General features: G+C 45.2%; 3 protein-coding genes across 4 annotated transcripts; 2 read left to right on the top strand and 1 right to left on the bottom strand.

Annotated features, from left to right (window-relative positions):
• The first annotated feature begins 255 nt into the window (after positions 1-255).
• On the top strand, positions 256-24,326 carry LOC128302355 (uncharacterized). Of its 2 annotated transcripts, none has more exons than XM_053039164.1 (12): positions 256-1,070; positions 9,950-10,057; positions 10,248-11,195; positions 11,278-11,323; positions 19,166-19,237; positions 19,312-19,463; positions 19,537-21,670; positions 21,757-21,943; positions 22,024-22,314; positions 22,387-22,653; positions 22,728-22,907; positions 22,992-24,326. In XM_053039164.1, exons 1-12 carry the CDS (start codon positions 486-488, stop codon positions 23,104-23,106), a joined length of 5,085 nt encoding a protein of 1,694 aa, XP_052895124.1. In that variant the 5' UTR covers positions 256-485; the 3' UTR covers positions 23,107-24,326. The 2 variants fall into 2 exon arrangements, with proteins under 2 accessions (XP_052895124.1, XP_052895123.1); XM_053039163.1 differs by having other exon boundaries at positions 21,748-21,943.
• On the bottom strand, positions 5,504-7,738 carry LOC128302357 (uncharacterized). Its single transcript, XM_053039166.1, has 2 exons — positions 7,467-7,738; positions 5,504-6,248 (listed from the first exon to the last, which is right to left on the bottom strand). The coding sequence occupies exons 1-2, from the start codon at positions 7,736-7,738 to the stop codon at positions 5,504-5,506; spliced, it is 1,017 nt and encodes a 338-aa protein (XP_052895126.1).
• LOC128302356 (uncharacterized) lies at positions 16,437-18,360 on the top strand. The gene is made up of 2 exons (XM_053039165.1): positions 16,437-18,246; positions 18,308-18,360. Exons 1-2 carry the CDS (start codon positions 16,437-16,439, stop codon positions 18,358-18,360), a joined length of 1,863 nt encoding a protein of 620 aa, XP_052895125.1.
• Positions 24,327-24,679: the final 353 nt, after the last annotated feature.

The following is a 24,679-nucleotide window of genomic DNA, read 5'->3' as shown; positions in this document are numbered from 1 at the left end:
GAATGAAATTAATAAATACATACGCGTACGCGCCGCGTTCGGCTCGTATCCGTGTGTGTATCTCCTCCTCTACTACTACTACCACGCATAGAGTCGAGTGCAGCAATAATCAGCAGATGGAATAAAAACGATAGAAATGCGCACTGGAGCGCAACACAGTGAGGTGAGCGTGTGATGTGTTGTTGATGCCGTTCGTTTGCTTTAAGGGCACGTTCACGTGTATGTGTGCGCGGGTGACAGCAAAAAAAAAAGAAAAGGGTGACAGCGATCGCGGGAGCTGTCAACGGCGTTATTCATCATCCAAGTGTGCCTGGTGTTGGCAGTGCCTGAAGTGGTGTGGTGATGCGTGTCAATCCGTGCGTGCAGATGTCCATGGTTCGATCCCAACGCGCACCGACCGTGGTCGTCCCCTGGTGGGTGCTCTAGTGTTTGATAGGGTTTGGCATTCAAGAAATTTCGGGGTGGAAATATGTGGCCTTCAGTAAATGATCGGAAAGTGTATTATGACGTCTATGAGCAGCGATTCCCGCAGCCTCGGCAGTAGCAGCACCAACGGGGGCGATGTTGCAAACAACAATCACCTACCAAAGGATGCGCCTGCGGCGGATATCATCGTGTGTAGGACTAAGATGCGGGATCGTACCGCGGTAGGAAATGGGCATGCGGCAGGCCGTACGGTGCGTTGTGCCAGCGATGATCAACGGTGCGAAGCCGGTGAGGCAATCGATTCGCCGCACTGTCGGCAAACGTCCGAAGCCATGTGTCGGTTAGAAGTGCACCGAACTGCCAATCCTAGATCCCGGAAGGAGTCATCCATTCCGAGCGGTATGATGAGCAACGCTCATTCATCTGCGGCAGTGACTCCATCGACGATCGGCAGCTGCGACCATCCTGCACGATCGGTCGAATCAGCAGTGGGTGCAGCTGGTACCTCTTCGAGCTCGTCGCCTGCCAGCCGGAATGCTACTCTTGACATGACAGATTCTGGTTCGCCCTGTGCTATGGCGGTCAGTTCGACGGTGGTGGAAGATCCTTACGCCGAACTGGAAAGGATACTGGAAAAGGTGCAAGTAAGTTTGACAGACAACAAAAATATCTTACCATGTTCTTGCTCCTTTGCTTCAACGTTTGGTCGAATGTTCAAATTCTGTGTCTAAAACACTCTTAAAGTCATCGGCACATTCCATAAAGCCTATTATTCATATTCATATTCATTAACATTTCACGTTTCATTAAAAAATTAATATTAATTTGATAAGTCTTTGTAATAAGACCTTAAATATGCATAAAATTACTTGGCTTGGATGGTTTTGACCAGTTTGGCTGGTCTGATCTAAAAAACTAATATGATCTTCAATCCACCTAGAGCTTGCTGAATCTAATTCGATCTATAATAGAGTCTTTAACCGTACGTCATGCCATTTTAGCGTGTTTTAGAGGCGTATCAATGTTTAATGAGGAGTAATTCAAATCAGAAATCGACTATCAAAAGATTCATGAGAGCAGTGGCAGATCATGTCCCTTGGAGACCCAATGCGGAATGGCAGTTTCGGCCCAGTTTTGCCATCTGATGACCGGAAGTTATTAGTTCTCCAGTCCGCCTAGAGAGCTCAGATTCATTCATTCAATTCAAATATTTGTTCAGCTTCAGCTGATGCATCCAACACTAGTTTAGATTGTTGTTAAACAGATACGGGGCCAAAAAATCATTGCATTACTTCATCCCAAGTGATTCATGCAACTTGATCGAGTCTTGAATCTTTAAACCTAACAGGTGGGCTGATAATTGTTTGGCCTATGACAGTAAAACACTTTTTTTTGGCCAAATTATTTTTTTGTATTCAACATACGTCCCTTCAAGGGCGATACACCAATTATAGCGGTCTTTAAATTTTTCGATACCCTTTTTGTAGTAGTATTTGTCCTTTGCCTCAAAAAAGGCCTCAGTTTCGGCGAACACCTCTTTATCCGACGAAAATTTCTTCTCAGAGGACATCTTTTTGGGATCTAAGAATAGGAATTAGTCACTGAGAGCCAGATTTATGAAATACGGTGGGTGTCGAAGCAATTCGTAGCCTAATTCATGAATTTTTGCCATTGTTTTCACTGGTTTGTGGCACGGTGCGTTTTCTTGACGAAACAAAACTTTTTTTTATTCAAATGCGGTCGTTTTTTGGCGATTTCGTCCTTCAATCGCTCCAAAAATTTGATGTAATAGTCGCTGTTAATGGTATTTTCTTTCTCAAGATAGATTATTAAGATTATTCCTCGCAAATCCCAAAAAAATTGACGCCATAACCTTGCCAGCTGATTGTTGCGTTTTCCCCCGCTTTGGAGCAAGTTCATCGCGTCCAGTCCACTCGGATGACTGTCTATTGGACTTTGGAGTGAAGTGGAGAAGCCAAGACTCATCCATGGTAACATACTGACGCAAAAACTCGGATTTATTTCGCTTAAACAGCTCCAAACTCTGCTCCAAATCATCAAATCGTTGTTGTTTTTGTTCAAATGTGAGCTCGCGCGGCAGCAATTTTGCACAGAGCTTTCTCATATCCAATTACTCGTGAACGATATGTCCAACACGTTCCTTAGACATCTTTAGGGTGTCAGCTTTCTCGATCAGCTTCACATTATGGGTGTTCTTAATAATTTTGTGATTTTTTTTAATGTTTTCTTCTGTAACCACCTCTTTTGGGCTTCCACTATGTTCACCGTCCTTAGCGCTCATTTTACCACTTTTAAATTTAGCATACCAATATCTGATGGTTGATTTTGGTAGAGCAGAGTCCGAAGACTCTTCATCAAGCCAATTTTTGGCTTTAACTATATGTTTCCCCTTCAAAAACTAATATTTTATCATCACGCGAAATTCCTTCTTTTCCATGATTTTTTCAAAACACAAAAGTTGCGTCATACAAAATGCTCTAGCTCCTTAGGTTGTGGCCCGAGTGCTGTCAAATTTGGACAGAATTCGTTTGAAGGTTGGTACAAACGAAATATGATATGGATAAAAATCTTCTAGCGCGATAAATGTGTTAGGCCAAACAATTATCAGCCCACCTGTTATTATGATTTATTTGATCGTTCCGAATTTTCCGATCGTTCGGTCAAAAGATTCATTCTATTATCTCAATTCTAGAGTTCTAGTTGGAGAGTTAGTCCGATAGGGCATTCCGCCACTGTGTAATTGAAACCATATGGTTCTATCTTAGTGATCTTAGTGGATAGCACAACGTACAACAGAACATTTGCAATGTTGCACAAAACTATCCCTACCGGAAATCCTACAAATGTCTACCAGACGTTTCGGCTAAATTGCGCTTCTAAGTTAACACAGAGATCGACACTAATGACGTAAGACGCTACGGAATCCAGCAGACAGTTGAAAATAATCTGTATGTATTTAATGTCTACGAAAGGAATAAATTACCGACCGTTTCAAGCTCAAGCAGCGCTGTTCAATTCGTTCCATAAATATTTTTGCATCACATCAAGCGATAAGCGTTTGTGTTCTGCTGCGATCAGACGATCAGCAGCGTGCCGATTGGGAGTTGCCATTCCATTTCGATGGTGTTTATTTTGATGAATTACGCGTGTGTGTACGGTAATGACTTATACGTTTGCGTTTGTTGGACAATTTTGCAAAACCATTTCCCACCGCAGCTGCACGGTCGGTCTTCCGTGGGTTTTGTGTCACAGTATGATCGTTGTGTTTCCTTTCAAATACTGTTGCTTTTAGCATTCGGAATAATTTTCGGTAGAGCCTGACTGTGTCAATTGTGAAGGTAAATATTTGATGTCACTCCAAAACAGCAGTTGTGGTTAACTTCTGGCTGCTAAAACATTGTGCTTCACTCCCGGCCCCAGGATTGCCCGGGATGCCAAACAGTTTAGTTAGTCGCTGTTTAATCTACTGTCTGCTGATAATTGGTCCCATTTTTGGCAGCAATACATATGGCAAATATCTGCATTTGCTCTTAATCAGCGCTATCTGCGGTTTGGCTGCGTGCGGTGAAGTCGCCTTATCTTAAAGTGCCTTATACACCACACTCTTCTGACTGGCCCATATTGCTAGGCATTCTCAACCCATGCGCAACCGGGAACGTTCGCCATTACTTGAGCTCTGTGCAGTTACAATATTGCTACCTTATTAACACGCTTGTAAGTGCGAGAATGCAATAATCACTTTTTAATCGCTCGTCGTTCGCAGCGCTTCTCTGTTATCGATGAAGTGTTGGCACGGTGTCGCAAACCGTGTGTGGATAGTAAGAACTGCGGTGGGACCTTCGGTGAATCATGCCACGTAGGGTGTAAATTGCTGTTGGCATGGGAAAAAAAACGAAGGAATTACAGCAGTAACCACGCACGGTTGTTGGTCGATGGGTCATCCGCATTGTAGGACCGGATAATGTTGTTCAAAAATGTGGAACTTGAGTCATCGGGAGATCGGAACTTCTTAGAATTTTAATAGGTATATTATGTACTTTACTATTTACACACGTAATGCGCCTTTTATCGATGAACAAACTGTTGCAAGCATATAGATCAAGCTTTCATCTTAATTTTGTCCAATACGTAGAACGTAGAACGTAGAACATTATTCTAGTCCATCATCTGATATCAGTAGATTTTATTCATTAAAACTGAACAACTGGAAATTTATCAATTGTAGTGTTGGAAAAAATAAGATTTGGAATGAATTTGTCAACTAAATGAATGAGTTAGAACGTTTATTCCAAAGATGTTGAGGAAAGATTCCATAGAAATTGAGAATGGAACTATTTTAACTTATTAATAAACGTATTTTGATCATGTTTTCTTTTGTTTTTTTTTTGTCAAAGCTTATTTGGAAGATTTAAACAACATAAATAAACTTAAATAATAAACATAAACGTATCAAGGACCGTAAAAATCGCTCACAATCACCGATCGTTTTGAAGACGTCAATTTTTGGCAACTCTGCCACTTGGGCACTGTAAAGGCAGTAAGATTTAAACACAACAGTCGTCACATTTTGTAGCAAGTGTTTACGATAATGAATAATGCTGTTAGTGTAATGTGCATTTATTTCCGAAAAGAAAACATTACTCTTAATGTTAGCATAACCGTCCGTGATTGATGGGACATTACTGTGTTATCTTATTCTCTTTCTCTTTCCCTCTGTCTCCCAATTCCTTCTTTTCTTTCATTTTTGATGCGTTCGTAACGCGATTTATTCGTTTCTTTTTGTTAACAAATTGTTCTTAGATTGTTTGTTTGCGTTTTTTTTTGTATTTTTGTTTTGTTCTCTTTGCATTTGCTATATGATGTCACCAGTTTTAGTGAGCAAAGGTTTGGCTTATAAATACGTGATAAAAAAAAGTACTACGATGTGCTGAATATCGTACTGAAAAATTCATGGAAAATATGCGCTAGAACACTATAGGAGAATCCACTGGTGCTGTCTGGCGGGTCAGGAGAAGTTTGAATCCGTCTAGCCGATGTCACTGGTTCACGGCTGTTCTTAGCTTACGGGTTGCTCTAGCGAAAGAAGCAGATCCTGATTCCATAGCAATGCATCCAGATCGTTCGGTTGGCCGGAAAACTCCGGCATCATTTCGCCCGACAAAGCTTCCTGCATAGTTTCGCCCTGCTGTTCCCCGGCAAGCGTATTGCCCGGACCGATCATCAACTCCTCCGTCAATGGCAGCAGTCTTTTGCCGCGCGACGAAAAGAACGTATCCTTGTGCTCGTTGGCAAGGTTTTCCAGCAAATTTCGCCGCAATCGACTCGCCAGTGGCTGCTGAAGCTGCTGTACGTTCGGTATGGTGTAGCTGCTCAGCTTGCCATCGAACGGCGAACCGGCACGGGCGGGTACCACCGATCTGCCGTTCGGGAAGTCGTATGTCAGCCAGTACTGCTTTTTGCCCCGGTTCGGAAAGAAGTACTCGTCCGGTGAACCACCCAGCAGCACATCGAACGTGCCCTTCTTGATCAGTTCGCCCGTGGGCGTGGGTGCCTTTTTGCCTCGATTCGGCACGAAGTAGTCACCCTTCTCCAGCATCTGCTCAATGGTGATCTGTCGCTTTTCGGTCGGTATTTCGAAGCCACCAAATCGGCGACCACGCGCCGGCATAAAGACAAGCGGCGAGGGAAGGCTTCGAATTTTGGGCTCCATCCGACGGCGTCTTATTTGGGTGGTGGCCTTGGTACTGGTGCTGTGGGATTCGTCACTGGTCGAAGTTGGACGTGTAAGCGGAATTGTTTCTCTGCACGATGTAAAAGCGAGAAAAATGTATTATTGGACGAATATCTTGTATGTTTACATAATTATAACCCCTAAAAGCAATTCGATCAACTGCTTGGTATACTTATGTGACTACTTAATTCTTCAGTAGACTAGTCTGAAGATCCTGAGCCTCGACATTTGGTTTAGTACACCGTTGGTGTAGTATTTCGAACATTATCCGAGAGATTCTCTCATCTTGATTCTTGATCTTGGTTGATTAATCTGGCTGCGTGATCGTAAACTAAATCTTCATTGTAAGATTATGTTTTCATTTTTTACAATAAAAAGTCATGTTAGTAATGGTGACACATTCTAGAGTTAGTTCCAGATCAATTCTTTAGAACAAGCACCTTGCAATTAAAATCCTCTTAAAGATTATTGATTGGTTTGTGCTGGAAGATTGTCAAATTCTCCGTGGAGTAAATCACCAAACAATAGCTCTTAAATACGAATGGAAAGCTTCTAGAAATCTCGTGGTTGCCCAAAACACTGTGGAACACTCCTGAAGATCCGGCATTGACTTCCGCGTTGATTACGGTGTCGACTCCGGATATGGCTCCGAAATATTCCGATGTTAACCCTGAAGTAAACACTGAAGTCGTGTCCAGTTGTAAAGCGGTGGTTACTCCGGAGTATTCCGGGCTCATATTCGTAGTGGATTCCGGAGTAATCCGTAGCCAAATCTTGAGTGGATTCTGGCATAATTCGTAGTTAAATCTGGAGAGTTAAATCTCGTTCGTTGTTGATAAAATTCGTAGTTAAATCTCCGAAGAAATCCAGAATTGACTCCGGAGAATCAGTTTTTTTGTCTTTCGAGTAAGAATTAATTCATGAATCCACTGCGTAGTAGTTCTCATCACTAGTTAGTACTGGTTCTTTTACAGACAATTGAATTATTCCACTTCAATTCACGAGCCTCAATCTACTGCTAAATCTATTTGGGTAGTTTAGTAACGAAATAATAATAAAATTTGTTGCTCACATGTACAAAAACTTATCAGTTGGTGCGTTTTTGTTTGCGTTGTTAGCCACAAGATAGTAATTGAAATTAAGCTCACAATATGACAACTCATCCCTGATAAAGTCTCATTTGAACGCCGTATCGCTTCGATTAAGTCATCGGTATTGTTTCGTACAAGCAAGCAAAACAACGACTTGGACCGCTTCACTGCACAGACAGACAGACAGATGCTCTTACCTCGTTTTTCGATGTCGTTCATTTTCGATCGCATTCGGTTCGGGCGTGAGCGGTGTAGTCATGCCTGCCAGTCCGTGTAACGTGTCCGGTGCATCGACCGGGGACGCAAATGTTCCCGGATGCACCGGATGATGATGCACCGCGACATACTTTCGCGAACCTGCACCGGTCTCACTGTGGGAGGCAGATTCACGCGCCACCACCGACAGGGACAGTACGCCGCAACAAACTGCCATTACGCCCACAGAGATCCGCGGCCGTTTCGGTGCCATAGTGCAGGGGAGGCCACTTTAGTTTGCCCAAAATGGTTGCCGGATTTAGCGTTTGCTTTGCTGGTGTCGGATGCTTTGTTTTTGCACGCCTGCCAACGATCTACACGATCCAAAGTGACACTCTTTTGCACGCGTTTAATGACGCTGAATGTAGTCCTGTCTGTACGTGTACAATATTTACACCGTCCTGCACGAGTCGTTGCTTTTGAAGAAAATCTAGCTTTGGAGCTGATTGTCCACCAAACTACCGACTAGCTGCATCTTTCCCGTTGCACTGACGATCGTGTTAGACAACGGGGCGACTTAAATAGTTTTTTCCATCCTTCCTCTACAGTGACACTGCTTGGTTGGGCACAGCAAGGTGGGTGACGGCAACATAAACAAGGACAAAAACAAAATCGTGATCCCATTAAGAAAATATCACCTTAGACCGAAAGCAAACGAGATGTTAAGGAATAAGGACATTTCGGAATGTCTTGATGTTTCTATCCTGAGAGTTCCTACGCAAAAGTCGGGACCCATATTGAGCCACCCAACCAGTACGGTCAAGACAACGGCACGGTTACCCATGGGGTGTAATCTGTTTTGTCATATTAAATTGTCTTGGGAAGCTCTACGTTGTCGTGCAGTGTGTGGTGCGAGCTCCGATTATTTGCTTATTTGCCAATGTCCTTATCGTGTTGCCTTGTGCTTTTTTGTTGCAGCAGTCGTTCAAAGTCACACAGAGTGGGAATTGAATTGTACATCGGCATTGTTACGACGGTGGGGACTATACGGTTCGAGATTAATCATGTTTTGATTCGCCCGCTTGTGATTAGAGCGTACCTAATTCTGTCCCATTGCTAATCGGAATCGTTTCGGATTTTTCTGGGCTTGGGTTGTACCCTCGCAAACCATAACCCATAGCTTTCTTCTTTACCAAGCCGATTGATAGAGTTCCAACTAAGAAAAAAATTTCAAGGCAAGAAAAATTGGAAAATACCCATCCAAGGTCTACTGAAGTTGGGGACAAAAGGAAAAGAATGAATAGGAATATTACTTACGAAATTTTCTATCAACTGCATGGTGCAGTATGTCTATCTTGCAGATCCACAAATCGGTAAAGGTTTATGTGTAATTTTCAATCAACACCAATTAGGAAAAGTACATAACGGACTTACATATACTGAACTGAAGAGAATTAGCATATTCGAGTCGGACATTATTCTTAGAGTTCATTTTTACGAATCATGATTCTCTGTAGTGTTGAGTTAAACTAATTCAGAATCATGAATCTGAATTGGTCTCTATTTTAAAAATTCAGCTTTGACAGTCCTGGCAAATTCATGAATCATACTTGATTTATGACTTTCAAGGAACTTGTCTATCAGGTCTTTCCTTCACCGCCGGCTATCTGTTACAAAAAAATGGGTCAAACCAAGGGGCTGTATCAGTCACTGTTTTTAGAATTCATAACGTTTTTGGCGATTCGACTTCTGCTTTGAACGAATTCTCACATGAATTGATATGAATGACGCTTCTAAATAGATTCATTAGGCACAACATTAGTTCTGTTAATTGATAAATATTTTGAGACACATCCTTTGGAACGACTCCTTGCAGATTCTTTACAGATGCATAAACTGTTGGAGTTTCATAAACCGTTTACCCTATTCCCCATAATTCTGATAAATTCTTTTGAAAGTTTACTAGCAGCTTGCCAAATAAACTGATGATTCATACGAAAATTTTGTACTTAATTGCTTCAAAACTTTGAAGTTTTCCTCTAGGCCTTCTTCTACTTCACGGTATAACTCCAAAAGATCTCAAACACTTCTGGAAATGCTAGCATTTGTATTGCATTTAACGGTTATTTAATCTGGTTACGATCCAATGGTCCATATGGGATTGCTGTACCAGACCTGTCGTGTGAAGAAACTATCGGGCGAAGAAAAATTATTGCAAAGAAGAATCGTGAAGAATTAGAACCCCGAAACGCACAAACCCTTAAACCAATGGCCCAACCTACGAACAGTATTTTTCGCTTCCTCTCATTAAACTATCAACAGTCTGACATTATCGCTTTAAGCAAACATGATTTCATTTTTACAGCTTCTAAACACATTCCCCAGCATCGTTAGAGGCGGCCACTGAATGAGCTCCCTTGTTCTTTTTTTTCTCATTTTTATTTACATTTTCTCTGTTTCTCTGTTTTCCTTTCCTGTCTTTTAGGCGGAAATATCGGAAATGTTTGAACAAACGATGCAGAAGGAAAATGTAACCACCGTTGTGACCGGCAGCGGGACAGGAAGCGACAAAAAGCGGAAAAACGACTTGAAGGTAAGCGAATGATTGGCCATTTCCGGTGTGTTTGTTGTGCGCGGCATCGCGGCTTTAACCTCATCGCTTTTTTTGTGGCGAAGAAAGCAAAACTCCGTCCGAGAAACTTAAAGCAATCGTTTCCCGTCTGTCCGGTGGGCGAAGGTTCGATCGCGAATTAATACAAATGCTGTGTTGTTTTCTATTGTAGGCTAATCATGACGAGAGGTGTGAATATGGAAGCTCAGCGAAGACCGATCCACATCTACAAAAACATCACCAACAGCAGCAGAACGCTAGTCATCACGTGAAGTATGCAACCATACCGCACGCAACTGTTACCCAGCAGAGAAGTGCCGATCACGGTGCGCTTGCAGCGAATTTTGGACGCAACAATCCACCGGCAACGATCGACAGTAACGCGAAACGCACCCGTAATGCGTACGATCATAGGTACCGATCGCATGATCGAATGGAGATGGTTAGCTCAACCACGGTACCGTCGACGTCGGCGACACTACCCAAGCCCAGTACACGATCGCAGTCGGCGGGTGAAACCATGTCCTCGAGCGGATACAGCAGCTACGGTCGGTACACGGAACGGTCCGACAGTTTGTCCGATGACATGAGCCTGCTGGACGTCGCTGCACCTTCCTGTGACGAAAGTCATGAAGGTGCGGGAGACGATACGACTTCGGACGAGCGGGAAACCATCGTCAGCGGTGGCGTTCGTAAGCGTCATCAACAAAAGAAATCTTCGGTGCTATCGGGTGCCACCACAACGACGGTACCAGCGGGTAATGGTGGCCATTATTACAATAACATCGAGCAACAGCTGCTCGCGAACGATCGGGGGCTTAAAACGAGCACAAACAGTTTACCGTCGGTGGCAGCGTCCGGCGGGCATCGGAATATGGCGTCACATCTAAAGTTTAAATCGCACCAGAGTACGATCGATGCGAAACGGAAACAGTTTTTCCTCACGCTCGATCAGGAACCGTTTCAACCGCTCAAATCTAATATGGCCGATTTACCATCCCCGAGCAGCACCTCGTTGCACAGTGGACATAACCATTTGATTGCCGAAGAGCTCGGCTCCAAATCGAGTTCTGCTCCGGTGTTGCTCAAGGATGAAGAGAATGTACTCACGGTGGCAAGGGTAAGTGGATTTTTGTATATGTATTTGTGGAAATTGTTGATTTAGTGACTAATTCGGTATTTTCATTTGCGGTTAATTTCAGGCAAATCTACGCTATTCCAGGTCACAAAGTGATCGACACTTGGCGGGTAAGTAGCTCAGATTAAGGGATTATTTAAGAATTAAAGAGATTTTAAAGAGTAGTAAGTAAGTTTCATTTATAACTATCTTTTAATTTTTTATTCAGAAAGTACCAAAAACTATCACCCTATAATAAGAGTAACTAACTCTAAGTAGTTACTTAAGTAACTAACTAATTAAAGTTACTAAGTAAGAGTACCTATCTCCCTATAACGACGTAGTTCAAAGTAAACATAAATCTAAAAGGAGTAAAAAATCATTTTTAAGAACATTCACCACTTTTTATAGCAATTCTTCATACGATTCCTCGCACTTTCGCGCTAGTGACTGTTGAGCAATCAGTGCTGATAACCTTCCGTTTGCGATAATAATGCTTCGTGCTACGGTTGCAAGGGTTCCCGAAGCACCTATCCGGGGCACACAAGAGCGATGCGTGTTGTCTCGCCACTGTTGTCCCGTGGGACTTTAACGCTTCACCGCAAAACGCGAACAAGAATAATTAAAATACGAACAAGTGCGCATATAAATGCCAAACCTCGAACCATGTTTGACAGCGATGTGCGCTGTAAATTAAAAAAGCGCACCTTAAACGAGATTGCTACATTTGATGTTTAATTAACGCTTGGTTTTTCATTTTAGCATATTGGTTTTGGGCTATGCACATGCTATGGGCGCTTCAGCTGTTAAAGAGCAACACTTCGGTCTTAACGTTCTACCTGCGGACAAGCAAACAAACCATCAGCAATCCAATCGATGCTGCACAGTTTCCAGTTTTCCGGAAATTAATTGTGGCTCAGAATGACTGGCTGGCTGGCTGGCTGGCAGCATCGTCATGCTCAGATCAGTTCGATTTGATAGCTTCATGTTACGGTGTTGCACTAGCCAGCAGGATAGCATTTCCTGTTGGGAACATAATTAGAAAATGGAAACCTCTCTGCTCTGCACTCTGCTGCTACCGATGTGTGAGCAATCGATACAGTTCTTTGGTTTGGGATTTGGACATTATACTGTGAAGCGCAGTTGAACAGTTCATTTCAATTTCATTCATATTATCACCGTACATTCAACAGTGTTACGGCGTGCCATTGATTGGTTCCAGCATCTTCTGCTTGTTTTGCGTATTAAACATTGACCGTTTGGGAAGCGCAACACACAGCCTACTATAGAGTAGCCCATTTTAACGAGCTTTTTGTTTTCGAAGTTGTTTTTTTTTCAAAAAAAGGAGGTTAAAGGTTGGATGACATTAAAAACTCGAGTGCGTAGCTCGCGCAGATTGCGTTTTGCGTTTGTGCTGGCCTGAATTGGTGTGGCTTGTGTGTTGTTTTATGTACAAGCATACGGGCGGGAGGAGATAGTCTTGCGACGCGCGTACATAACGCACAATCAGAACAAAAAGAGTCCCAGCACCTCATCAGGTTTCAACGCCCTTCGGCGTTTCCTTCCCTCCCCCATTGTGCAGAGCATGTTCACGAAGACAACGGTGAGCATAAGCTAGACACACGTTGAGAGTACGCGAGAAGCGATGGTATAGCAGTATCCTGTATCTTGTGCGGTTGCGAGAATTTGAGCATGATGGAAAACGTTCTCTTGAATTTCCCAAACATCCTGCCCATCCTGCCGTGCCACGAGGAGATGCCAAAAGGCAATAGGCAATGGCATACTCACACAGTTTTCCTTGCATCCCTTTTGCCGATGCCAGTTCAGCTTGTGGCAGGTGCGATATCCTCGCTCATCGCTCATTGTTAGTTGGTCAGTCCTGCTGGTGGCTAGTGTTTTGTAGTGGCCGGAATTTAATTATTATTTCTTGCTTCGCTTGCATTAGCTTGTGCTGCTTGTACTTCTGTGGCTAGTTGCTTTGCTTTACGCTTTAGTTGCTTTACGGAAACGCGAGTGTCAGTTTGCCCAAATTCCCAACGAATGAAGGCACAATTCTTAGCGCTATTCTTTTGTTTCCTGCTTCAAACAATTTGCTAGTGACATGTGTATTCAGTGTTAAATAGTTTTGCGAAATGTTCAAAGTTTGTCGTCGCGAAAATCATTTAAACATATATTGGCGCTTGCAATCCGTTTAGCGTTGATTTTCGCACGTAAAAAGGTGCTTGTTTCTGCGGTTAGTCCCGGCACTTGTAGCCCACAATCTCCACAAAGCTGTAAGCGCACCCATCGCACAGTGAACGTGCACCTATAAGCACCGTGTGCTGCTCCCCCACGACAACAACCGTCACCAAACAAAGGGAGTAGCATCGGCCGACGAAACGACCAAACAATGCACCGCAGGATGTCCAGCATTCGGGAGTACAAGTTTTTTCGCAGCTTTTCCGCCAAGATCGAGAACTGGCACATTCGCAAAGCGGAATCGCTGTGGAAGAAGATGCGGGAAAGGAAAATCGCAGGTAAAATCCCGTTTCCCCAAAGGCGGGATCAGACCCCGAGTGTTGCTGAAATGGGTGGAAGAATGAAGGAACCGGGAGCATTGTGTGTTGGCTAGGGAAATTGGTTTGGCGCGCGTGGGTGGCACAATCCTTCCCGTGGTCCTTGGTGGTTCTTGCTTGCGACAAAAGACACCGGGGAGCGAAGAATATCTGCGGTGTGTGGGTTCCGAAACCTGGCTAGAACAAAACGAAACGGAAGACAACAAAAAATCATCTGTTGCTCGTCATTGAGAGAGAGCACCGGATGCCGTACGATGCATGCTGCCGCTACCTGATGTGTGGCTCCGTGTATATATACCTTGGTTGGTGAGATGCGATGGTGAGGCTGTGAGGAGTGAGCAGAACATTGTGCAGCTTCCATCCGTTTACTTCCACCGCACGACGGATGCGAACCATAAGCGAACGAGATAAAGCAGCAAGTGGAATTGAATATCAGTTAATTAGAGTGAGGGAGAATGTAACCAACGAGAGAAAGAGATAAAAAATCACAGCATACACACACAATCACAATTCCGTACAATATGTACGCCAGAGGTTGGAGCGTATGCACAGAAGGGTGAGCTTTAGCATGGATGGGAGGACATTGTGTGTTTCCTCCTCCTGTGCGCCAGTGGCTATTTTTAACTCGTCCTTCGTCCTTGTATATTGATAAATTGATTGATGAATAGGTATGCAAAATTACTGAAAAAGGGCAAAAAAAAAACACCCGTCGTCACACACAGGCTCACACATTCCGTGCTTATAACGGGCCTTCAATGCTGATGGTGGCAAAATGGGGCCATTTGGATGCGCGTTGTAGCTGTGTCGTCTGGTGGATGCTGTTCAGTTGGATGTTCCGCCTGTGGCCTAAGCCATCGAGATGGATGAAGTGGAGAGATGAGCGATGAGCGGGAGGACCATTGGTTAGGCAGGAAGGATGGGGTTTAAATATTGACGATCGGTATTCACTAGACGCGAGGAAAAGCTTCCCCCCCCCCCCCCCCCCCTTCTCTCCACTGCATACTTCCGCTTATGTGTGCAAGAGAGTTAAAAGGGATCGTATCCCTCTGTTGTGCTCTGCACACAGCAAAAGCATAAAGAGGAAAAAAACAAACAATTTTAAAAAAACAATACAAAATGAACAACCCCTTTTTTCCGCAGTAACACACCGGTGCTCACGGTAGACATGTTTTACAGGCAGTATCTTTTTGCATTCGATACACGGACGTCAATGCGGACAACCACAGCCAAACGCAGGGTCTCGTGATCGGCTAGAGGGCTCTGTTATCTAGCGTTTTGGGTGCCCGATATTAGATAGCTTTGCTAGATAAGTTCATTGAATTTAGGCAACGTTCATCGATGGCGCTATGGTTGAAGAGCGCCAATCGGACGAGCCAGCTTGCCAATTGAATGTGCAATGAAATTGAAATGATTTCATTTAGTTGATTGCTATTGAGGGTGTCACATCAAACCATCAATTTCATCATGGTGCCGGAATGATTGTGGGCACTTCTTTTTTTTTTGGGAATGCTTCTTTAATCTAGTTCTGTGCAGGGGAGAACCGTTTGGATGGGATTTGATACCGAGCATGTCATGTAGTTCCCTTTGGAAATGGTTTCAAATTCCATTTTTAAGCTATAAAACCATAGTTCGTCATTTTTCTACAATCATTCGAACGAAAAATAGTCCTCTGCATTGCTATATCGCTAAATAATCAATATTTGAAGGACCATTCAATGAGAAGTGACCATTGAATAGTTTGTGGAGTCTCCTTTCCTGAGATATTTCTGTTTGGGAAGCTTTTATTCCATGTTGGCCAATAGGGAATGAAACTCGTCTCAAACTGTTTAATTGTTGTATTTTGGAGATACACCATCATACTATTATTATTATTATTCATGAATCTGAATCTCTATTTCAAAGAGGTCCCTCTAGGGAGTTCTCTGGCCGAACTGGAGATGCAATATTCCCCGGTCAACTACCGCATCCGTTTTAGATCTCCAAGGAATCCGCTGCAGCTCTTTGGAATCATGAATCTTTTGAGAGTCGTTTCCTCATTTGAATGACTCCTCCTCTGAAAAAAAAAATCATTAAGCACAACGCCTAAACATACAATTAAATTGTATCACAATTACTATTTTATTCTGAAAAGATCAATTAATATAGGCCCTTCTGTTGTACTAGGCTTCTATTGGGTTGTACGACTGTGTATATTAAACAAACCGCACGAAACCTGTTCCATAAACCTATCAACTCACTGTTGCTTAGTACTGTAAGATATTGTTGATCACCTCACCTGGGGATACCTGCTGGATATTGACGACTTTGCGGCCTTTCTTATCAATTTTTTTCTGGGCGAGGAACAAAAAGAAAACAACACCGTCACGTTGTTAGATGTTCGGTATATTTTAATTCAAAAGCACAGTTTCGGTACACCCGTCCTGTCGTTCGTGACTGCTTAATTCAAGCCCTCGTCTCTTCGGAAGAACCCGTGGTTAGCTGATGTCACCTGGTGTTGTTCTCGCCACAAGTGCCATTTGCTGTTGCACGTTCAGTGTCGCACCAACGTACTGGGCAAGAAGTGGTACCATAGCGTGATAGAAGGGTCCCGTGACCTACCGCAAATCCCGTTGAGGTCCATTGGCAGACGATAGTGTGTTTGGGCGTTGGGTAGAGTGTGTGTTCCCTGGTAGCTGTATCCGAAAGCACGATGGAGGAAGAACATTACGCATCGAAAAAGTATCCAATTGCAGCGAAAACACGCAAATCGAAGCTCAATTTCCTTGCCGGTGTTTTTAGACACTATGAGAAAAAGCAAAAGGATGCCACGGTCCCCAAGGAACCACGCATTAACCTGTCGGTACCGGGTACACCGGTTTGTTCCCGCTATCTTTCGCGGAGACGTTCGGGCCAACTGGCAGAGCCAAGTGATGAGAATGATATCGATTCGAGCAAGAATGATCCGGTAGTGAACGAGCTCATCGTTAGCAGTATTGTGCTGGATAAGTTCCTGAAGGATATGCATACACTGTCGATGGATAAGGAAAATTCAGGACCTGCTTCGGAGAAGAAGCCCAACCCGGGCAACAACCATGCAACGACCGAGGAGTTCTTCGCCAAGTCGGACGAACGGAAGGCCTACCATCGCACATTTTCCGAAGCTGTGGGCACCGTCGGAGACACACCGGTAATCGAGAAAAACCCGGTGGTGAAGAAATATTTCGAGCAGTCTGCCAGTCAGCAAACATATCGGCGAGACTTTTCCGAAGCGTACGGCGAGCTGGTCGAGCCGGATCCGATCGTTCCGGATGATAAGAAATCGAAACCGAAGAAGAAGGCAAAGAAGACCAGCTCAAAGATAGCAAAGTCCGGTGATACGCGCCCACCGAAGCTCATCAGCGACTCCTCGGACGATGAGCGGTCGGAGGAGGATAGAGGCGCTTTCTTGCAGGAATTGGAACTGTTGAAGGAATCCAAAAAAAGCCTCGAGGATAAGTTACACGCCTACCAGACGAAAACAGCGACGGCTGGGGCGCAGGAAGTGTCGGTTGCGAAACCCAATCAAACCCAACAGTTCTTTGAAGAGTCGGAACAAGCCAGAACGTACCAGCGGACGTTCTCGCAGGCGGTGCAAACATTACCCACTGCAGCGGATGTGCGCGATCCGGCGTTGCTGCAGTACTTCAACGAATCCGCCTCACGGCAAACATACAAAAGAGAGTTTTCCGAAGCGTACAACGAGTACGAACCGGGTCCGGTGACGCCGCCCAACGTCAAACTAACAGTTCCAGGCACACCGATCAGCTCGAGGCATTTGCGCAAATTAAAACCGGACGTCGACACAGTCCGTCCGTCCACCACCGAACAACTACAACAACACTCTGCGGCTGAAAAATCCTCCATCGCCCTGGCCGAGCAGTTGGAGGCGTTCAACCGAGAGCTGGAGGACCTGCGGCAAACCAAACCATCGGTTGCTGTACCACCTTCGAAGAAAACCCTTCCGGTCGCGCCCGATTTCTGCGTAGACAGCTACCTCAACACGTCGAGCCAGAAGCAAACGTACAGCCGGTCCTTCTCCGAGGCGGCCCAACCGTTTGCCCAGTCGGATGTGAAAAGTCCGGCCGTGCGTTCGTTCTTTGAAGACTCATCGCGCAAGGGCACGCTGCGGCGGGATTTCTCCGAAGCATATCAAGAGGTGGAGGTGTTAGCCGCTTCCGCACGCGAAGCTGATGTAACCGTGAAAAAACAGCCAACCGATGCATCATATGACCGGGATCAAGATAACAGCTCCATTTCACGCCCCACCGCCGTTGATGGTAACCCGCCCCAGAGTTCCCCAGCGGGCGCCAGCGTCATTTCCATCCCGGGCACACCGATTAGCACGAAGAAATTGGCCGCGTTCCGGCGTAGCAACAGTGTGGAACCGGCGTGCAAGACAAAGGAAGTAACGGCTACGGTAGCGGCCCCCGAGGGAGCGATTCCGGCGATGGCTAGAGTTCCGCTGACGCCGCAGCTTGATGGTAGGAAAAAATTTAGCACAGAAAAATATTTTGCCACGAAATTCTTCAAACGGGCGCGTAGTTTCAGTGCCAAACCTGCCGACCACGGTGATGACGACAATCCAGGAAGCCTAATGCAACGATCCACAGCTGTTGTAGCGACGGGTAATGCGAAGGACGAAACGGTTGCTGAGAGCGAGACGAAACAGATGAAGGGTGAAGCTGAATCGGTAGAGCTGGACTGAGAGGTCTGGGAGAAGGTTGGCACCCCGGACAGGATTAATGGACGAACACACAAACGGCATTGTAGATAAGCATATTGATGAACCAACTGATGGGTAGTTTAGTCTATAGTGCACAAGTATTACAATAAACGAATGAACACGATCGTTGTTGGGTTAGTTTTTGAGCTTTTCTTTTTAGCAGCTGTATATTAAGCGGCTGTTTGATTGAAATTATAAATGTATTATGTTTACACCTTTTGTTGATAAAATCACCAACAAAGTATTAATTATTCTTAAGTTATGTGTGCTCTCGACTTTTGCAACAAATCGTTTGGATTTGTAGTAACTTTGTTAGATTTGTTTGATTTGTTGTTTTATTTGCTACTTCTTTCGTCACAACTTTCATATTATATTTGTTAAACAAATCTTTGTTTATAATAATTTAAAAATTTCATTCTTTTCGTTTCTTTGGTGCTAAATAATAAATAATTAAATCTAAAAATAAAAATAACATATTGTAAAATGAGTTAGTTTGGTCTAAATATGAATATGAAATATGTAATTACATAAATTACTTTTGTTATAATTGTGTAGATAATGAAAACAGCTTAGAACTGTATCAAAGCAAAGAAAATCAAAAATAACTCACCGAAAATAGTAAATCATTTTTATTCTAATTTAACACGTGTTTATTCTTTTTTATCCTATTTTTACAGAAATCGAAGCAATTGAAGCATGCCGATGGTTGCGTGCCGCCGGATTCCCACAGTACGCCCAAATGTACGAAGGTACGCACTCCTTTACACCGTCTTCCCGTTCACTGTTTATGATGTTAACCTTCGATGTTTTTACTCGTTTGCAGATCACCAGTTTCCCATCGTCGTGGAGGATGTAGCGAAAGATCATCCATTCCTGGAACCGGACCCTCTACAGTCGCTGTTTCGGCGACTCCACACACTCAACCGTTGCGCAAACATGCATCTCGATGCTCACCAGCATACACCAAAACCTTCGGTAAGACCCGTTCGGTGAACCCGACTCCCACCGACGTGGATTGGTCTCACACATAGCTTTGCTTTCATTGTAGCACCGGGATGACTCGGACGACGATAGCTGCGCGCTGAGTGAGGCGTGGACATTCCAACACAATAGCCGCCGCTGGTCCCGGGTGGATGATGCGATCGGTTTGGTCAGTGTGATAAACAACAAGCAGCAGCAGCGCAACGCGCAGAAGGACGGTGCCCACACCAAGGGGACCGGTAGCGATTCGGCTGGACACGGTTCGCATCAGCAGCGGCGACACAACAACACCACGCTGCTCCGTGCGGAAGATCACGAAAAGCTGTGGCTCGAAACGGGTGGTAAAATTACGATCGGCGTACCGTCCGATACGGATTCGCAGGATGACTGCGGTACGGACGGGCGGAGCGGCGTACACCTAAGGCGTACCGGTAGCGAACGGTTGAAGGATGGTGCTAAGGCAATACTGCGCCGCGTAGAATCGATCAAATCAAGGCGCAGGAAAAAACAGAACCGTGACGGTCTGGTCATACTAGCGCCACCGGCGGGACACTCGAGCGCACACCTTTCCCCACACCATCGCCCGTCCGGGGACGGCAGTGATGGGTATGGTGGGTCCGGATTCGATATCATGTCTTATTCCAACCCTACCTCACCGCGACCGTCGGCCGAACTGCTCGCATTTGACGATGCGCTCGATGCGGCGGGCAATCGTAAGAAGGATCTGTTTGTGAACGATCTGCTCGGACGCCGGAATCTGCTGCTATCGCCCAACGTAACCGCACCGGCAACGGCCTGGTCACCGTTGCACGGTGGTGAAGGCAAACGTTTCACCGACCGTTCATCCCCAGGCGGCACACTACCGTTTCGGCAGCAGGTACAACTTCAGCAGGAGTCACGATCCGGCGATGATTCATCGTCGATATGCAGCGAAGACAGTGGAGGTGGCCCGGCGACTGACTTTAGCACCGCCAACCGGTCGGAAAAATCAACCACACGCAAGTATCCACGGGCCAAGAAAGCGCTGCGCAGCAAAGTAATATCGAGCACTGTGGCGGATGATCAGTCCGGTGGTGGTGCGCTTTCCGATTCCGAATGTCACGCCAAACAGCGCCGTTCCAAAATTAAGGTAGAACTCGATTGTGATCTATCCGGTGCGAACGATGCTGTTTCTACGACAACAGCGGACGTTAAGGGTAGCGCCGGCGGGCGAACCGGTGGAAATACATTGGCCGCACCGGATGTGAATGCTTCCCCCTCGAAACTGCACCGCGGAGGTTCACTGAACCTTGGCAAAGCTTCCAAACGTTACCGGGACGCGTTTAGCAATCGTTCGGTGCGACACAGCGCGAAAGCGACCGACGAGAGCGGCGAAGGTGTTGTGCGCTCCACGAGCAAAAGATCGACCGTGGCCCGTTGGCACAGCTTCCAGCAGCCGAAGGTATCGCCGATCGATCTGCAGCAAACCGATCAGCTGGCCATCGGGTCGAAAGATGATCGAAAACAGCCGATCTTACAGCGTGGTACCACTATCGCGCAGCTGGTCAGCAGCACCACCCACAGCAATGCAGCAATGACAATCACCTCTACCACCTCCATTACCACTACCACCACCACCACCACCATACCGGGGAAAGCCCACAAAGCGGGCAGTCTTACCGTGGACGGTAGCCAAAGTACGGCGGGAACGATCACGGACCCGTCCGGTGCGGGATTGCGCATGTCAGAGATGTCTTGCGGACAGTTGCTGGTGGTGCGCAAGCTTGGACTGGCCAACCTGACCGGCTACATGGAGCGATACTGTCCGACGCACCGGTCCGGATGGAACTGGGATCTGCCAAAGTTTATCAAGCGCATCAAAACGCCCGACTACAAAGATCGCAAAGTGTTCGGGATGCCGCTGGTGTTGAATTTGCAAAAGTACGGCAGCACGGTACCGTACACGATACGGTTAGCGTTCGCGTGGCTCGAAAAGAACGCGCTCGATCAGGTCGGTTTGTTCCGCAAGCCGGGCGTAAAGTCACGCATCGCCAAGCTGAAATCGGTGATCGAGGCGAGCAATGATGTCGGTTGGCGAAGCGAAATGTTCGACGAGTATCACGCGTACGATGTCGCGGATCTGGTGAAGCAATACTTTCGCGAGCTGCCCGATCCACTGCTGACGGCCAAACTGTCCGAGACGTTTATCGCTATATTCCAGTGTGAGTATCAAGCAATCCGTTTGTGCCTCAAGCGGGGAAACGCTTGATGTTTGACGCTTTGTTCCTTATTTTTGTAGATCTTCCAGCGGAGGTGCGTGCGGAAGCGGTGCAATCGGCTATTCTGCTGCTGCCGGATGAACATCGGGAAGTGCTGCATCTGCTGTTAACATTCCTCGAAAAGGTAGTGCAAAACTCGAGCCTAAATCAAATGACCGCAAACAATCTGGCCGTCTGTTTTGCACCCTCGCTGTTCTATCTGCTGTCCGGGAATAGGTATGTGGTATGGGAGCTGTATTGGTTGTTTATTTGTTAAAACTGGAATTTGATGGCATGTCACATTGCTCCCCTTGCAGATACACGGCAGCATCACCAAGAAGAAAGAAAACTGGCACCGGATCCGGCCAACCCGACGAGAAGGAACTGTTCGAAGCGAAAGCATCGCACGAATGTTTGGCGTACATGATCGAACGCTTTCAGAGCCTCTGGACGATCAGCAGCGATCAGATGCGCCGTTGCAACTTCAACTACATGGACGAATCGAAACCGGTGCCATTGTCGTCCCTCGGTACGGAAATGCACGTCCAGAACTGGCGCGGCTATCTGTCCGAGTCGATCAGCGAGTGTCTACGGGAGGGTCGAGAACGGTAAAGCTATCCGTGATTTGATGCACTGGATGTGTAGTAACAATTACTATTGATCCTCTTGCCTTCCCTTAGACCGCGTGGTTGGGTGTCACTAAGCTCGACCGATCCATCGGTGACCGCATACTTCAAAAAGGTGGGCGATGGTCATCCGCTGCGTCTGTGGAAGTGTGTCACGGAGGTGGAAGCACCACCGATGGAGGTGATACAGCACATCGTGAAGGAGCGACCGCTGTGGGATGCGTATCTGTTGAAGTGGCGCACAATCGAACAGCTCGACCAGGACACGGATGTGTTCCAGTATGCATGCGGCCAACCCGTCACCGAGTATTGTGTTGTGCGGTAAGTTGTGCGTGTATAGCTGATGAGTTGGAAATATGTAAACGATTGTGCTTCTTTTGTTCTGCTGTACACAGGCAATGGAAAAATGATCTGTCCCGTGGTGCCTGTGTGATAGTGGAGGTGTCGATTTCGCACGAGAATGCCACATCGCTACTGGGCGGCGTGAATGGCGTGGTGCTTGCCTCGCGCTATCTAATCGAACCGTGTGGCAGTGGGAAGTGCAAACTGATGCATCTATCGCGCGTCGATATGAAGTAAGTAGCTGTCGCAATCGGTTCCTTCGCACACGACGTATGTGACTAATCCATTTTTCTCTTCTTTTTCGTTTGATGCTGTAGAGGCCGCACACCCGACTGGTACAACAAAAACTATGGACACATTTGTCAGCAATATCTGTCTAAGATCAAAAAATTCTTTGAACACTGCACCGAGGGACCTGAAACTAAAGTATAATAGCATCATCACATTGGTTGAAGTTCGAGAAGCTGTCGAATCCAACAGATATTACACAAACACACCGTTTAGTCGGGGAACGATTACCCTTATAAAAGTAAAACAAAATCAGCAGCAACCAAGGAGAAAGTAATCTCACACGGCAAAGATTGGAAGGAAAATTGGAGTTCGTTTCTATTTACTCTAAACTTCCTCTACTTCGCCGACGCAGACAAGCCGTATAGAGTGTTTGATGTCAAGGATGCCGGCAAAGCAAGAAAAAAAACGCGATAATAGTTTATATCTACAAGCAGAACCAGTTGTTTTCCATGAAACATTCCAGAATTTCATTACCAAGTGCCTAATGATAAAAAATGCAAACAATGCAGAAAGAGAAACACACGCAAACAAAAGTAAGATTTAAGGCATCGTCTAGCAAGAAAGATAGGCCAAGAACAAGCAAACGTTGCCACAGAATCATTAAAGGAGGAAACCAATTGTTATAGTTGCACATGTTCAGGGGCGGACATCATGCCAATAGTATGTTTCCTTGTCTTTCCGTTCCCCTACACTCCGTTACAAATCTTCATATATAAGGTGCAGTATATACATATATACTTATAGCAGTAAAACGGATATTAAAGGAAGAACGGAAGAAGGATCAAAGATATATCATTATATATCACACACACACACACATACACCCGCACACTCGTACACAAACTAAAACTAGTCCAAACACACACAAAACTTAACCAATATTGTAGCAAAGCCTGTTTTTGTTTTATAAAAGATAGAATGCGTTTTTTTTTTGTAATAATTAATTGTCTTTTTGTACATTTGCACAATCCATAATCACACACACACTCACACACACATATACACATCCTACAACAGCTAAAATGATGATGATACAGGTGTATAGTTGTGTTGAGCATCCAGTAAGGTTTTTTGTTTTATTTTTTGTTATCTTCTCTAAGTAGTGTTTAGGTTATTGATTTGTAAATAGTATTTTTTTACTAGATTGTTAAGCTGTTTTTTGTGTGACAGAGAGCATAGTAAATGTATGTGGTATGTGTATGTGAAATATTATATATAGAAGACGAAAAAGAAGAAGGAACAAGGAACAAGAGTCACTCACAAATGCACACCTATTTACCGTGCGGCTGATGAATTACAACAGATAATGAAAACAATATATTATAATAAAGACCAAGAAAAGGAAAAGACAACAAACAAGAGATTCGGGCGTCTGACTGTCGGTGTCACATTCTTTTCAAACGCATTAGAGTGTTTTATCATCTGTATTGATAAAGCGGTTAATTTTGTAGCCAAGGTTTTCGACCCTCTCGGCTTGCTGAGTCCAACGATATTCGTCGCTAAACTATTCATGCAGCAACTACGGTCGCTTAAGAAGGATGGAAAGGCATGAGACTGGGATAGCGAACTCCCATCGCACTTACAGCATGAATGGTTAAGGTTTCACTCTTCACTAGAATCTCTTCGTGATTTACGCATTCCGCGCTCCACTTCACAACACTAGGCTACAAATCTGCAGATGCATCAAGAGTGGCGTATGGTGCTTGCTGCTACA

The sequence above is a fragment of the Anopheles moucheti genome, chromosome 3, assembly GCF_943734755.1.
Source record: "Anopheles moucheti chromosome 3, idAnoMoucSN_F20_07, whole genome shotgun sequence".
Classification (NCBI taxonomy): domain Eukaryota; kingdom Metazoa; phylum Arthropoda; class Insecta; order Diptera; family Culicidae; genus Anopheles; species Anopheles moucheti.
The sequence above is the reverse complement of the archived record's forward strand: the minus strand, read 5'-3'. Positions and strand labels throughout refer to the sequence as shown.